Source organism: Poromitra crassiceps (genome assembly GCF_964638095.1).
Source record: "Poromitra crassiceps genome assembly, chromosome: 2".
Taxonomy (NCBI): domain Eukaryota; kingdom Metazoa; phylum Chordata; class Actinopteri; order Beryciformes; family Melamphaidae; genus Poromitra; species Poromitra crassiceps.
Window position 1 is genome coordinate 46325154 of NC_139624.1, and position 17046 is coordinate 46342199.

The 17046-nt window shown below is 44.4% G+C and overlaps 1 protein-coding gene across 4 annotated transcripts in view; it reads right to left on the reverse strand.

Annotated features, from left to right (window-relative positions):
* sbf1 (SET binding factor 1) overlaps positions 1 to 17046 on the reverse strand; it is a 240088-nt gene that overhangs the window by 103052 nt on the left and 119990 nt on the right. For all 4 annotated transcript variants that reach the window (XR_014553738.1, XM_083660189.1, XM_083660188.1 and 1 more), the window contains exons 11-18: positions 15097 to 15210; positions 13764 to 13892; positions 9313 to 9411; positions 8924 to 9134; positions 7232 to 7344; positions 5084 to 5233; positions 4556 to 4624; positions 4143 to 4295 (exon numbers count right to left, since the gene is read on the reverse strand). Coding sequence is in view for 3 of the 4 variants with exons in the window: in XM_083660189.1 (XP_083516315.1) it covers positions 4143 to 4295; positions 4556 to 4624; positions 5084 to 5233; positions 7232 to 7344; positions 8924 to 9134; positions 9313 to 9411; positions 13764 to 13892; positions 15097 to 15210 (1038 nt within the window). In the remaining variant the exon portion in view is untranslated. The remainder of the gene's footprint in view (positions 1 to 4142; positions 4296 to 4555; positions 4625 to 5083; positions 5234 to 7231; positions 7345 to 8923; positions 9135 to 9312; positions 9412 to 13763; positions 13893 to 15096; positions 15211 to 17046) is intronic.

Below are 17046 nucleotides of genomic sequence, written 5' to 3' on the forward strand. Positions count from 1 at the left end.
CATGTCTTCCAAAAAAGTCACCACAAACTATATACAGTATTATGATATATGATATCTGCAATATTTAAGTATTTATTTGGTGACATCTTTCGTGTTAAGTGCTCATTGCTGTGGTATTTCAGCACTGCCCAGAGATTGCCTGTCAATCACAACAGTGTGGGTGGGACTATGAGATCTTTTGTCCTTGGATTGTGTTACATTTGAGCAATAGATCACGACAGGCCGTGGTATATGCTTATTATACCACACTTAACACGTTCACTGCCAACGACGTATTACTCCGTCAAAAAAAATCCAACGGTTCACTGCCAATGACGTATTACTCCGTCAAAAAAATGAATTTTTTTTTTTTGACCGTGGGATGTGCATCTAACCCTTTTACATCTCTTATATAATTATTGAAGCCACCGAACGTTTACAACCCATTCCACCGACCCACTAAGTGGCGACAGTGCTCTCCTGACTAGAGGAAGGCAAGCAAAAAGCAGCATGAGGGAGCCATTCTCATGAAAATGGATGGGCGAAAACGCTTTCGTTTTCGCGCTGATTGCTGGCGGTGCGGGATTGCAAATTTGCATAATAGATTACGGGTGGAACACACTTTGAAACACGCAGCATAAATATGACCAGAATCGCAAAAGCTTCATCAAAGCTCTCAACCAAAACTCCAAGAAACGAGCGAGTCCATCCAGACTTCCTCAAAGAGCGGCCGCGCAGACAGGCACAGCAGCAGCAAAGCAGTGAGACTGGTGACGCGAGGTTACAGCAGCAACAGAAACGAGCTTGTGACACGGCCGCTGCAGCCAAGAAGAACACACACGGAGGGAGGAGTTGGAAGCAGAGGGGGGTTTCCTGCTGTTATGGAGGAAATTACTGTTCAAAACTATTGTTTAGATGTCTGACGTCTTACTGATGCCAAAAATGAATGGTTAAAGTGACTGTTCTATCGAATTTCACAAAAAGCCGTTTATCTCAGAATAATTTTTCTGACGCTGAAACCATGCTGTATTCAACTGCAGTGTTGGGAACGTTACTTTAAAAAAGTAATTAGTTATAGTTACTCACTACTTGTTCCAAAAAGTAACTGAGTTAGTAACTGAATTACTCTATAATAAAAGTAACTAGTTACCAGGGAAAGTAACTATTTGCGTTATCTCCACCTTGAAAATGCCAAATTTTCATGGATTGCTGCAAACCTGAGGGTACCCTCACGGGCCCCTCGGGCCGAGGCCGGGCTTGTTTTTTATTTATTTTTAATTAATAGGTCCGGGGTCGGGCCGTTTCAATAATTCAATTAAATAATGTTGTATTAGCGTACTCGCTTGATTTTACACAGCGGAGCAGTCAGACAAAGAGGAGGAGAGGTGCACAGACACTCCCATAGCCACACACAGACCCTGTCCGTCCATGTACAGTGAGCGGACAGCTCCCGAACACAGAGAGAGAGAGAGAGAGTCAGAGAGACAGACAGAGAGAGGCTGCGCAGGACGGCCGCGCGGCGACGCAGCACGCGGAACAGAGAGGGAGAGAGATGTGTCATTATATCGTAATATTGGCTTCGGGCCTCGCAACGGGCTGGATCGGGCACGGGTCTGCATGTCACGGGCCGGGGAGGGCTTGGGCCGAAATTTCAGCCCCGCGCAGCTCTCTACTCCGGACTCGCCATTTCTGCTGCTTCCTCGAATCTGTTTGGTGTGTCTGTGTGTGTGTGTCGCCCGTGTCCTGACTCCTGGCTCGTGTGTAACACTGGCTCCGATTGGCTACCATGAAACACATGACTCTGCCTTAGCCAATCATAATCGTTTATCTCGTTGTAACCCACCCGGTCTCCTCACTTGACAACACTAGTGTAGGCTACGGGTAGTTTACTCAATCATTTCATAGTAACGCACCGCATTTAGCGTTCAGTAACGATAACGGCGTTGTTAGGACGGAAACAGTAATTAGTTAGATTACCCCGTTACTGAAAAAATAACGGCGTTACCTAACGCCGTTCTTTTAAACGGCGTTATTCCAAACACTGTTCAACTGCTAATGCTTACATAACTACTAACTCTACAAACTAACTCTTTTAGACAGAGAAAGCACACATTCTATTACCGTAAATTTCGGACTATAAGCCCGTTTTTTGGCCCTGCGGCTTATATAACGGTGCGGCTTATCTATGGATTTTTTCGGGGGAGAAAAAAAAAAAAAAATGAATTCTCTCTTCTTTAGCACTCTTTCTAACTATAAATCCACTTCTGTTTTAATTTCCTCTCTTGCCCTCTTTTCACCACACCGCGGACACTGTGTGCACTGTAAAAAAAAACACAGGTGGTGTTGTGTTATGTTGTTTTGTTGAAATGTTAATAAATGGGAGCTTCCTCAAACAGCCATCTCTTTCCCGACAATCCCCTCTGTGCATGAACCCTTACATATGGTAATTAAACATTAAAACACAATAAAAAAAAATAAAAAAAAAACATTAAAACACCTGCGGCTTATAGTCCGGTGCGGCTTATATATGTAACAAACAGGCAATTTTGCTGCTGCGGTTTATACTCCGGTGCGGCTTATAGTGCGGAAATTACGGTAGTTCTTTTGAGATATTGTGTGTTCACAAAATCTTAGCAGAAAAGAATCCTCGGGTCTTGAAAGATGAGCCAGAATCCTCAAAAAAACCCTCTGGCAGAACCTACCTACAGTAAAAAAAAAACGGCTGGCAGTGAATGTGTTAAGGGTCATGCAAAAACACCCTTAGGTGTAGTATAATAAGCATATATCACAGTCTGAAGTGATCTATTGCTTTTATAAAACGGTTACCAAGTATGGCAATATGAAAATTATTACCGTATTATTATTATATTTAAATGTCTTAAATCAGTGTTTGGACCTGAGCCCCTCTGGCTCAGGTCCAAACAGCTCACCTTCCTATCAACTCTCCCATAATGAGAGCGGGGTGAATAAAGGCTGAATAAAGTTCACACAGTGTTCAGGGCAGTGAGTGGCTCTAACTGTGGTATATTTAGTGTGGTATATGCTAAATACATTTATAAAACGGCTCTCTCAAATCAAGCAATCTGATTGGTTCACAGCCATTGTATAATTCCAGTAACCGAGTTCAATAACCCATGGCCATGGGTTATTGGTTGCCATGGCAACTCTCTTACTAAGAGAGTAATAATAAGGCTTACCTCAAATGACAACGTAGAAAAAAAAAATGGCGGAGACAGCTGTCAGATCCTTGTGAATCGATCTTCGCTTATAACTTTACTAATACTTCGCAGAAAATGATGTTTTGTACAAGAATAGATGCGGGCTAATGTCTTCTTTGCAAAAGAAAGGCTGTTAACCCCGCATTTAACCCCGCATTTAACCCCGTAACGTTAGTTGGTGTCGGCTTTGCAGAAAGCATTCAGCTTCTCAGCAAGCGCTGAGAATGCAGCGCTGCGGCTCGAGCTGCCTGTCGGGGATTCCAGAAAGCTCTCAGCTACTCAGCAAGCGCCAGGATTGGGCAATGTCAACTTCAGTCTCCAGAACGATGCAATCAAATCACCCGCATGTTCTTGCGGTCCCGCCTTACAGTAGTGTTTCAACTGACTCTATCAGAATGACATGCCAGTCGGAGTCGGACTTATAGTATTATTATTATTATTATATTATCATACTTGGAAACCGTTTTATAAAAGCAATATAGCACTCGAGCTGCGTGTGTTGTGGAATATATCCCCCTGCTCAGCAGTTATCGCACTCGGCCTGCGGCCTCGTGGGATAACAGCTGATCAGGGGGATATATTCTTCACAACACACTGGCTCTCATGCTATATTGCTTAAGTATACCACAGCTGTGAGCCAATCAGATTGCTTGATTTGAGAGAGCCGTTTTATAACTGGTGATAGAGAGTATCTAAACAGCAATTTATTGAAAGAAAAATATTTGTCCAGCCAATTGTATTACTAGAATAGAAAAGAATGAGCAATCAGCAGGATTTCTCACCCTGGTTTGTTCAATGCCAAACGGCTAATTTGCTAAAAGTTATCAAGGTTTAATAAAAGTTAATAGTAACAGATAACAGTTAGCGAACTTCAAGAATACTTCCTCAACACATTCTCCCTCTGATGACTTATTTAACAGAGCTACGCGCAGTGTTTGTGCTCACAGAGTCGGCCTGTTGCTCTGTCTCCAGGTAGAGGGCCCTGATGTGGTTCTGGACATCACTGTAGAACATGGCTTCCCAGAACTGCATGTTGGTCCACACCATGTGCTCCTGGACACAGCTGTAGGAGAACTGAGTGATGCCCGCCCCCAGTTTCTGTCAGACAAAGAAAGCGGGACAAGTGATGAGGCTTCTGAATTTGGGCAAATACGTTCAGAGGGGATTGGTGGCAGACGCATGAACCCCAAACGCCTCCCACCAACATCAAACCACTCCTCCCACTCCAGTGAAATGTGAAGCCATGTGGGAATACGGCATCCCTATTGGATTTGTGGGATAGTAAAGTAGTTTAAAGTAGTTTATTAAAGCCTATGTAGTGGCTGGATTTGGAGAAATGTGTTTGCTCATGAACTTACTCTGCAGAAGGCTGTGACCAACGGAAGGAGGGCGGCTGCGATCCCGTGTTCGTCCATATGGGAGCAGTCCTGAGCAGAAACAGAAGAGCAATGTGTCGCACACTCTTAAGATGTGACAGCTGTGTGTGTGTGTGTGTGTGTGTGTGTGTGTGTGTGTGTGTGCGTGTGCGTGTGCGTGTGCGTGTGCGTGTGTGCGTGCGTGTGTGTGTGTAAATACAGATGTATGTCCAAAATATGATGCCAGAAACTGGGTGGTATTCTTACTGCTTGCACAATCTGATCTGTTATGCTGTTTGTACTGCACTATAATCACAGAGTAAATTAGTAAACTGGAGATATCTTTAAATCTGTCAATAGCGAGAGTTATTCTTCACCAGTGGGAACTCTCCACATTAGCATAATTTATATTTTTATCCCATGCTTTATTACTTGTATACATTGATATCCTTTATTTCACCAATTTACACCTATGCTGCGGCCGGCCTCCCCCCCGGTCTGCAGCAATATTGTAAATTAAAATTTTCTAACCTGTAAGGTGCAGTTCATCATGCGGATGATGCAGTCGAACTGCTGGTCGTCCAGCACGGCTCGGTTCTGCAGGACGTGCTGGTTGAGCTCCTGGGTCAGACAGATCCTAGCCGCCCGACCCTTCAATGCCCGCAGTACCGCCGGCATCAGCTATGAGGAGGAGACATAAACAACGAGAATGAGAATCATTTATTCACCAAGTCCATTTACCAAAACACAGGACCTGCTACAGTATAACCACATACTACCACATACTGGGCGAAAAATGATATCTACCATTTGGAAAGAAAAAAACTGACATTGGTACTTAGGGATGGGTATCGTTTGAAAAATGACGATACCAGCAGCAATACCAGTACCCTTAAAGTGATATAGATACCGATAGAGTAATTCGATATGTTTTGGTGGCATCTCGGCACACTGAACTGCCAACTGTCACATACACCATGCTCAACTTCACCACCACAGACTGTATGGGATATAGCTGTTGTGGTAGAGTTCACCACCACAGACTGTATGGGCTATAGCTGTTGTGGTATACTTCACCACCACAGACTGTATGGGCTATAGCTGTTGTGGTAGACTTCACCACCACAGACTGTATGGGCTATAGCTGTTGTGGTAGACTTCACCACCACATACTGTATGGGCTATAGCTGTTGTGGTAGACTAAGACTTCACCACCGCAGACTGTATGGGTTATAGCTGTTGTGGTAGACTTCATCACCACAGACTGTATGGGCTGTAGCTGTTGTGGTAGACTTCACCACCACATAAAGTATGGGCTGTAGCTGTTGTGGTAGACTTCACCACCACAGACAGTATGGGCTGTAGCTGTTGTGGTATACTTCACCACCACAGACTGTATGGGCTGTAGCTGTTGTGGTAGACTTCACCACCACATAAAGTATGAGCTGTAGCTGTTGTGGTAGACTTCACCACCACATAAAGTATGGGCTGTAGCTGTTGTGGTAGACTTCACCACCGCAGACAGTATGGGCTGTAGCTGTTGTGGTATACTTCACCACCACAGACTGTATGGGGTGTAGCTGTTGTGGTAGACTTCACCACCACAGACTGTATGGGCTGTAGCTGTTGTGGTAGTGAGTCAATCACATGTCACATTAAATCAAAGAATGCCTGCGGTGTTTAGCTGCAAGCTTAACTATACAAAGTACTTTTTTTCTACATCTATGCACAAAAAGGATCGAATACAGGTATTTTTTGACGAGAGAGTTTTGATACTACTTGTACTTGGTACTGCGTTATTTCGGTCGATAGTACAGATCCCAGCCCTACTGGTACTACAAAACTAGAACAAATTATACTTAAAGGTCCCAATTCGTGCAGCTGTAACCTCTTAAAAACGTGTGTCTCTGGTCCATAAAACATGATTCTGGATTAATTTGTCGAAAATATAGCAACCCCGTTTGTTGTGACGGAGTTGTCACTTCCTCATCTCGTTGCGTCCCAAGAATGGTCTGTTTCTATAATATATTCAGAACTAACAGTTCCCATTGGCCGCTGAGGGAGAGCCCGCCCCAGGCTCTCAGCGGCCAATCAGATTAGCGTCTGTGGACCAGCATGCTAGGTTGTGTCCACAACTAACGTTAGCAACGAGCTATCGCTAACTTAACGGTTGCTATGCTAAAGAGGACATCTCAAAATGCCTAGACTTACCGAATGCACCTCCGCAGTTGCTGGATCACGTACAGTTGGCGTCGCTCCAGCTAGAAGTGTTAATTTTGTGGCTATAGACAAAATGGTGCAGGTAGCTTGTGTGAGAGAGACGCGCGCAGTATGCTTGAGGAAGTGACTGACGTCACATTAACCCGTCTGGGGGAACAGAGCGTTAGGGGGCGTGGCTTGAAGGAGACTGCAGGGGGAAGCTGGATAGGGACAAATCCAACTGTGGCAGTTCTGAGCTCATTACAGGGAGGGATGACAGCAGTATATATGCATTTACAAGTAAAAACAGCTTTTGCACGGAATGGGACCTTTAATGATGCAAAGGAGGAAGGAGATTTTGGAGGAAAGTAGGTAACTTAACTATTTGACTTGACAGAAATGATAACACGTATACAGGACAGAACCACTATATTTTAGAGACTTGATTGTTAAGTTCTGACCCCCCTCTCCTCCTCTCACCTTCTTGGCCTCCAGCATCTTGTTCTCGAAGATGTATGTGATGCAGTTCCTGACCACCTCCAGCCTGCGGGCGCTGTTAGCCAGCACAATGCCATTCCTGTCCACTGTGTCTCCTGTGGAGAGAGGGTGAAGAAGAAGAAGAGACCCATTCAACACTTCAGGACTGACCGACACTAAACACACTGCAAAACAGATTGATGACTGGGGAATGTAAAGATAGTAGTAGTTGATTTGAATTTCAGGTCTGTATAGCCCCTTTCAGACATGCCCTGGAACTCTGGAGTTATCTAGAGGGGACCCGGGTGGCGGTGTATGTATGAACACATACACCCTGATATAAATCACATTACTTGGGAAACAATGCATCTACTGTACACTATAATGACAGGAGTGTCTGTCTCTCTGTCTCTGTCTCTGTCGTTCGCGCATCTCGAGAACCGTTGGTCGGATCGACTTCAAACTTTGGGAGTGCGCTAAGGGGGACCTGACGGAGTGCAGGGAGTGGTAGACATTAGGGATGTTCATCAATTATCGAAAATCGATAATTGATCGTTAAGGATTGGAATCGATCCTGTGGCATTTGGATCGATTTTTTTATTATTTAAAAAAAAAAAAAAAAAAAAAAATTGGACTAGGTTTGGGTGGAATTCGTTCCTCCTCGCCCCACTCCATTGCACAGCCGACTAACGTGAGGTGGAGCTTCATATAGTCTCTAGTTTTCTGGCTGGGCACGGGCCTTTGTGCCAACAAAACTGTTTTAAACATGGGAAATTCACACCGGCATGCGCCGGGGACAGCAGTGTTGGAGAGGAGACACATTGAAATAAAGAGTTCATTGAGGAGAACACGTTGTCTTTCGTATTTTCTGCCATAGGCATTCATTTTGTAAAAAAAAAAAAAAAAAAATTGAAAATTGAAAATATTGAAAATATTGAAAATTTTCTAAGTATTAATATGATCGATAATCGATAATTGATCGTTAATTTTCACCGATTATCGATTTTGGAAAATTTTCAAAATGAACATCCCTAGTAGACATAGTGCCACCTACTGGAAACACAAAAAGCAGTTTATCTCGAGAAACTTTCGTCCGAATGACTTCAAACTTGCGGGAATGCGCTTGCTAGAGTGTGGTGCCGCATTTCATGCAATTTGGACTTATGCATAGTCATAGTGCCACCTACTGGCAACAAAAAGCGGTTTATCTCGAGAACCATTCGTCCGATGGACTTCAAACTTGGCGGGTGCGTTGCTGGGAACCCGAGATATTCCAGTGGTAAACTTTGTGCAATTCAACAGCTTTCACATATCTCCAGGACTGTCCGTCCGATCGACTTCTGTATGTCTGTCCTTCGCGTATCTCGAGAACCGTTTGTTGGATCGACTTCAAACTTGGGGAGTGCGCTTAGGGGGGACCTGATGGAGTGCAATGTGGTGGGAAACACCCATGGGGTGGTGCATGGGGGGGAACGGGCAGTGCACTAATACCTTTAATTTCGGGGGGATTTTTTGGTGTGAATATGGTCGACTAACAATATTCAACATCGGTACAAAATATCGGTGGATGCTTTGTAACAGAAGGTTCAAACAGGGTTCCCACACATTCTTAAACATCAAATTCTAAAAATGAATTTTGGTTAAACCCATATGATCGCAGTTTCAACTCTCCCCACACCCCTCCCCCGTGCTCACCCAGAGGGGGCCCGGACGGCACCAAGCCCTTCAGCTCAGCCTTGACGACGGGAGGGGCGGTCTTCAGCTTGGCAGCAGCATGGTCGAGGAAGAGCTGCACCGTCACATCGTCCAGTGTGGGGAAGGGGCTCTGGTTCTGCGGGGGGCCCTGAGCAGGAGTCTCCGACGGCCGCTGGACTTTGTGCATCGCCACCGCCGGGTACGGGTTCTCCTGAAGGCAGGGACGCGGAAGATGGAGAGAGAAGGAGAGGGAGAGAAAATAAGAGGAGGAAGAAAGAAAGAGGGAGAGAGTGAATGAGAAAACTGGTGAGAACAGAGGAAGACAACAGGACAGGATAGCAGTGGATTATGTGGGAGGCAGTGTGTATTCCTCGAGTAACAGAACCTACATTTTTGAAGAGCTGCTCGGCCAGCTCCTTGACGTGGTTCATGACTTTGTGCGGACAGGCCTCCTCTTGCCGTATCCGCTCCACCTCATTGGCTATCAGCTGTAGAAGCAGGAGGATTGGTTAGCTCACATTTCTGCACCTTTCCTTCGTATTTGGCACTCATACCATTTTTCTCTTACCTCAACTACAGAGGGTAGAGGCCTTTATTGGAAGCAGGCCTTAATTTCGAATTCCCTCTGTTTGATAAGTATATTTGCTCATATTGTAGTATGAAGCCTACATGTTTTCTCATCTGCTTCTGTTGGGGTTCGTTAGGTAGCCGTTTTCTTTGTTACTGCAATGCATTACCGATAATTACGGTAATTGGCGAAGGGGTTCTGGAGTCCAGAGACTTCTGCCGACTGAGCGGGCTGCAGCAACTTCTAAAAATGTATATATTTAATCGTGCGGCTCTTCTAGACTTTGCTGGGGTTTTTCCCCCAGCCTATATTTGGGAATGGCCTTTATTTTGTTTGTGTCGACCACGCCCCCGGCCATTATCGGATTTTAATTGACTACCGGCCATTATTAGAGGAAATAGTTAAATGGCAACAGCGCTGGTGTGTCTCAGTGGGTATGTTTACTAAAGTCCTGTTAGAAACTCATGACAGGATGGTCACAAAATGAAAAAGAAAAAAGCAAGACAAAACAATCTACTGTACAAGTCAGTAGTTCTCAACCTTTTTTCACTCGAGAAAAAATCAAATAAAAAAACATCTGAAAAAATAGACATGATTATAAATGTGTATAGTAAAAATTTATTTTGTTACTTATCCCATAACCTTTTCCGACACCCCAAAAGTGAATGAGTAAGTTTCAAAATCTGCTCCTCTCCTCTGTTTCTTGATTGCTTCACACACTACACACAAAACACCACTGAAAACAGTTCAGATTACACCTTTCAATCAAGAATTTATCATTATTTTGGTCTGTAAAAATAATTGTTGGCCGTTTTGGAAGTCAGACTCTGCATCTTCACCACCCACTTGCCAAATGGCATGCTGGTCAATTTTAACGTAATCATTATGGTAAACAAAACTCGCATCCAATAACGTTAGCGTACTTACTTGGGAAAGTGAAACCCACCCCGCTGTCTGACAACTACAGTGGGGGAGGGGTGGGTGGGAGTATTATCGTGCATTCCTTTATAACTGGGAACTGGTAATCTTACGACTTCAAAGGTCATGAGCTGGGACGGTGACGTCATCAGAGCTGGTATTTCCCATTCCAAACTCGTAGGAGACTCAGCAGCCCCGACCTCAACAACAGTAGTTATAATCGTAGTAATATTGTTTAGCACTTCTGTTTTGTTTGTGTCTCATTAAATCAGCTGTACACACAGCACTGCCTAACTTCTATCTGTGTGGACATGAGGCTGCAGTGTTTGTATGTGCAAAATGCCGCGAAATGCCATGTTATCAATTGTTATTGCTAACAATGGCTAGCATGGCTAGCGACTGGGATCTGACCAATGAACAGTGAACTTCCCAGCTCAAGTTTTCTGCAAATGGAACACTAACCAAACGGATGTGACGTCATTTAGCCTCCACATCCCAGTTATTTTGCGATAAAGGAACGCACGATTAGGCTACTCCACACATGCACTCTGTCCCTTCTCCCTTCAGCCCAGCAATTTTCTCTTCTTTCAACCAACATAGCCTCCACTTTGCTCCTATCCTCTCTCTCCACTGCCCTCGACTCCCTCTGCCCACTCATCACCAAACCCGCCCGATCCTCTCCCCCCGCCCCCTGGCTAAGTGAACCCCTCCGAATTCACCGCACTAAACTCCGAGCAGCTGAACGAACCTGGCTCAAATCTCACAACCCCACCGACCTCACAGCCTACCACCTCATCCTCTCCAATTTCACTGCTGCAGTCTCTCATGCTAAAACCTCCTTCTTCACCTCGCTAATCCAGTCTTCCGCCTCCAACCCGAGCAAACTGTTCTCCATTTTCTCTTCCCTCCTCGACCCCCCCTCCCCCCCTCCTCCCTCTCTGCCGACGACTTTTCAAACTTCTTCACCAAAAAGATCCAAGACATCAGTTCATCCTTCCCGCCCCCAGTCTTTCCTATCATCAATCCAATCTCTCCACCCCCTATTTCCAGTCTCTCTTCCTTCTCTCCCCTCTCCTCCGAAGAAGTTCTGAAACTCATATCATCAAACCGTGCCACCTCCTGCCCTCTTGACCCCATCCCTTCCTCCCTGCTTCAATCCATCTCCCCCGACATCTCCCCCTTTCTCACTTCCCTCATTAATTCCTCTCTATCCTCTGGTGTCTTTCCGACTGCACTTAAGACTGCACGGGTGAAACCCCTACTGAAAAAACCATCCCTCGACCCCACTGTCATTCAGAACTACCGTCCCGTCTCTCTCTTGTCATTCATTTCCAAAACACTCGAACGTGCAGTATCCAATCAACTTTCCATTCATCTCTCCCATAACAACCTATCCGATCCTCTCCAATCTGGCTTCAAACCCGCCCACTCCACTGAAACTGCTCTCCTCTCTGTCACTCAGGCTCTTCATTCCGCCAAAGCTGCCTCCCTCTCCTCAGTTCTCATTCTTCTCGACTTATCTGCTGCATTCGACACCATCAATCACCAAATTCTCCTCGCTACTCTCTCCGACCTGGGTATCACTGGCTCTGCACTCTCTTGGTTCTCTTCCTATCAGGTCTCCTGGAGAGGATCCCTTTCGACCCCCTGCACTCTTTCCACGGGTGTCCCTCAGGGTTCTGTCCTTGGTCCTTTTCTCTTCCTTCTCTACATGACTTCACTCCGCCACGTCATCACATCCCATGGTTTTTCATACCACTCATATGGGGGATGTTGTTTTAACAGCTCCCGATCACAACTTTTTCCCCATCTTGCACCAAAATGGTGGAACGAGCTCCCCTCTTCAATAAGAACGGCCGAATCACTATCCATTTTCAAAAAACAGTTAAAAACCCATCTTTTCAGACTTCATGTTGCCCCCCTGTAAACCCTCTCTAGCTCCTATGCACTTTTATCTCTTCTCTCTTCTATCTTGCTATCCTCCTATTTTTCTTATCCGCACCTCTATTGTCTGTAAATATGTTTTAATTTAAATTGCTGTTTATACATTTGTTCGCTTAAAACTTTTATTTATTTTTCTTATTGCTGTACTGTGTTATAACCTGGTTGTATGTCGCCTTACATAAAGGCGTCTGCTTTTATCAATAAAGTAAAGTAAAGTAAAGTTTACAAACTTGTGTACAATAAAGATTTAAAGTGGAGGGAAATGCCTTTGCCCTGTCAAACAGCTGGAATACAGACATCTGAGAGGGAGGCGCACCCAACACTTTGAAAATCGCTAGTGTGGATTGCCTAGATCTTAAAATTGTGGACATTTATTCATTCCCACATATTAGACACTATTTCTGCTGGTAAAATTAGCGTAAAAAGCAAAACACGGAATTCAGAAAAATTCAAAGGGGAAAAAAACTTAATTTGGGATTTGTTGCTTTTTTTCTCCATTGTACCGTATTCGTACCGAACCGTGAGATGATGATGCCCCATGTGAACTCCTGACATGAACTCCGCCCAACAGGTGTGGCCGCACTGGCTGTGAAACCTCATGTGACCAGGAGAAAATAAACAAACCAAGGCTAAATCAGACCAGTACATTGCCGCTAGCTAGCTAAATACTGTGAAGTGAGTTTTTTATTTAGCCTACTACAATGAATCGGGTAGACTATTTGTTGTCTGTAGCTCCATGCCGAGCGCACCCGGACAAATGTGAAGTGTATTTAGTTTTGGAATATTTCTGCTCCTTGGCACTCAAATCGCAGTCATATCTGCCTACCATAGATTGGCTAGATCTTTCTTGTGTGTGATGGTGCGTGGTGACGTGACAACATAAAACTGCCCCTCCAGAAATGTCAGGCTAAAATCGCCACTGGTAATGTGTATGTAATGTCATGTGTATGTACTGTAATGCAATGTGTAATGTGTCTGTAATGTAATGTCTGTGTATGTAATGTAATGTGTATGTAATGCAATGTGTATGTAATGTAATGTGTATGTAATGTAATAATGTAATGTATGTGTGTATGTATGTAATGCAATGTGTATGTAATGCAATGTGTATGTAATGTAATGTGTATGTAATGTAATGTGTATGTAATATAATAATGTAATACATGTGTGTGTGTATGTATGTTATGTCATGTAATGTGTATGTAATGTAATGTGTATGTAATGCAATGAGTATGTAATGTAATGTGTATGTAATATAATAATGTAATGTATGCGTGTATGTATGTAATGTAATGTGTATGTTATGTCATGTAATGTGTATGTACTGTAATGTAATGTGTATGTAATGCAATGAGTATGTAATGTAATGTGTATGTAATGTAATGTGTGATGTGATGCGGCAGGACTGACGTCATCAAACAGGTCGGTGGTCCTGTATGGAGGCCCTCTCTCCGACACGAAGCCTGCGAATGCCATGCCATCCAGAACCTTCATCAGGAAGTCATCCTCTGACAGCGCCCTCTGGCCCAGGAAGGCAGCCTGCACACGCACGCACGCACGCACACACACACACACACACACACATTTACATTAATCTTGAACAACCTTATTTACATACATATCATATTACTGTTGTGATTATGTAACTACATGTACTGTACTTGCACTGTGTCTTGTAATGGAGCCCCCTAGCATAAGAATTTCACACGTGTGTACTTGTACAACGGCGTGACAATAAATATCTTGGATCTGATGGAGAAAAGTGTTTGCCGTTCTCCTTCAGCACATACACACTCCCTCTCTGTCATCATATCTTTGAACATTCATTGCCAGTCTCTAAAACAAACACATACAATACACACCCAAACACCCTGCGACTCCATAGCACACTCTTGCTTCACTTAGGATTTAATTTTCTGCAGCAATTATGCATTGTGTTCTTGTTCTATAGTTGCAGGTGGTCTACGCTAGGTCTGTGTGTGGGCAAGAATCAGGTGCTCACGATACAGGGGTGATGATGATACACTGCGATTTAAAAAATATATAATTTTAGGAAAACTGTCATAATATAAAGAACAGAGTATTTTTTTTTTACTTTCTTATGCAATCAGAACAGTGAGATTTGTATTTCTCACAGTCCCTGTAACATCCAACATGATAGCACTACTTTCTTGTGCAATCTGAGCTACTTTTTTGTGCAATCTGAGCAAAGGAATTAACATACCTGTCAAAAAAGAAATAAAAGAAAGAAAGAAATAAATACCGTAAATAAATAAATAAATAAATAAATTAATTAATTAATTAAAGTTCTTGCATAAAAGTGCTTGCAGAATTCTTTAGGTAAGCAAATTAAGAAAATACAAACCCTAAGCCAAAAAAAATGGATGGTGTATTTGAGAATTGATACACTATCAGAAACGATAATATCGCGATACTCAGGAGCGTCCTTATATTCTTTCCAAATGTGTCTTTGCCCTTCATCTTAATCTCTTTTTTTGTCATTCCTTTGTTTTTGTTTTGGAGATTTTTGTCTCTGCTGCACTAATTAATCTTTATTCTTGAGTTCCTGTTCTTTTCTGTATCATTGCATTTCCACAGTATTTTTACCACTTGAACTCTATGATTTACACCACACACACAAAACTGACGCACACAATAAGGAGACCTAGGTGTTGCAGTGCATTTCAGAGGCTTCATTGGCAGGATGAACAGTGCTTATCTGTTGTCTGGTGTGTTCCTGTACCTTGTGGAAGCGGATCACTGGTTCCGGGTGAATTCGGATGATGTGCAAACACCAGCGATAGCCCTGAAAGAGCCGGGCGAACAGCCACAGGAAGACCCCCCGGATCTCCTTATCCTGAAACACACACCAGAGCGAAGTTCAAACCCGGGCGCGCACGCGCGCGCGCGCACACACACACACACACGAAGGAAGGAAGGAAGGAAGGTGAACTGGACAGGGAGCACGGGAAATCTCAAGAATCCTGAACATGCTTTTTCTTTGAGGTGTTGACAAGTTTCAGTTTTTCAGTTTTTAAAACCTTTTTTAGTGCCAGTATAAGGATAACAATTAAGACATTTTGTGACTGAAATGCTTGAAGTTTAAAAATCGCAAATGATCAAGTGAATTCTCATTTAGTAAATTCCTCAGCAGAAAAATAGAGAAGTCCTCTCAGAGGGCTGGCACACCGAAAACACACAGGACTAGCGGCAACTAGAGGGCAACCGATGTGTCACCTCACGTCTCCTGTGTGTCGATGTGTCACCTCACATCTCCTGTGTCGATGTGTCACCTCACATCTCCTCTGTGTCGGGGCCAAAAAGTTGCATTTGAACACAACAGCGGACGGGCAGCTAGCACATACGTTCTGCGCCTATGTGAGACCTGACTCATGAAACAAAGTTCAACATGTTGAATCGGCCATGAAAGGTAGGGGGAGAGAGAGAGTAGATGGATGAAAGGTAGGGGGAGAGAGAGAGTGGATGGATGAAAGGTAGAGGGAGAGAGAGAGTGGATGGATGAAAGGTAGGGGGAGAGAGAGTAGATGGATGAAAGGTAGGGAGAGAGAGTAGATGAATGAAAGGTAGGGGGAGAGAGAGTGGATGGATGAAAGGTAGGGAGAGAGAGTAGATGGATGAAAGGTAGGGGGAGAGAGAGTAGATGGATGAAAGGTAGAGGGAGAGAGAGTGGATGAAAGGTAGGGAGAGAGAGAGTAGATGGATGACAGGTAGGGAGAGACAGTAGATGGATGAAAGGTAGGGGGAGAGAGAGTAGATGAATGAAAGGTAGGGGGAGAGAGAGTGGATGGATGAAAGGTAGGGGGAGAGAGAGTAGATGAATGAAAGGTAGGGGGAGAGAGAGTGGATGGATGAAAGGTAGAGGGAGAGAGAGTAGATGGATGAAAGGTAGAGGGAGAGAGAGTAGATGGATGAAAGGTAGCGGGAGAGAGAGAGTGGATGGATGAAAGGTAGGGGGAGAGAGAGTAGATGGATGAAAGGTAGGGAGAGAGTGGATGGATGAAAGGTAGGGGGAGAGAGAGTAGATGAATGAAAGGTAGAGGGAGAGAGAGAGAGTGGATGAAAGGTAGGGGGAGAGAGAGTGGATGGATGAAAGGTAGGGGGAGAGAGAGTGGATGGATGAAAGGTAGGGGGAGAGAGAGTAGATGGATGAAAGGTAGGGGGAGAGAGAGTAGATGGATGAAAGGTAGGGGGAGAGAGAGAGTGGATGGATGAAAGGTAGGGGGAGAGAGAGTGGATGGATGAAAGGTAGGGGGAGAGAGAGTGGATGGATGAAAGGTAGGGGGAGAGACAGTAGATGGATGAAAGGTAGGGAGAGAGTGGATGGATGAAAGGTAGGGGGAGAGAGAGTAGATGAATGAAAGGTAGAGGGAGAGAGAGAGAGTGGATGAAAGGTAGGGGGAGAGAGAGTAGATGGATGAAAGGTAGGGGGAGAGAGAGTGGATGGATGAAAGGTAGGGGGAGAGAGAGTGGATGGATGACAGGTAGGGAGAGACAGTAGATGGATGAAAGGTAGGGGGAGAGAGAGTAGATGAATGAAAGGTAGGGGGAGAGAGAGTGGATGGATGAAAGGTAGGGGGAGAGAGAGTAGATGAATGAAAGGTAGGGGGAGAGAGAGTGGATGGATGAAAGGTAGAGGGAGAGAGAGTAGATGGATGAAAGGTAGAGGGAGAGA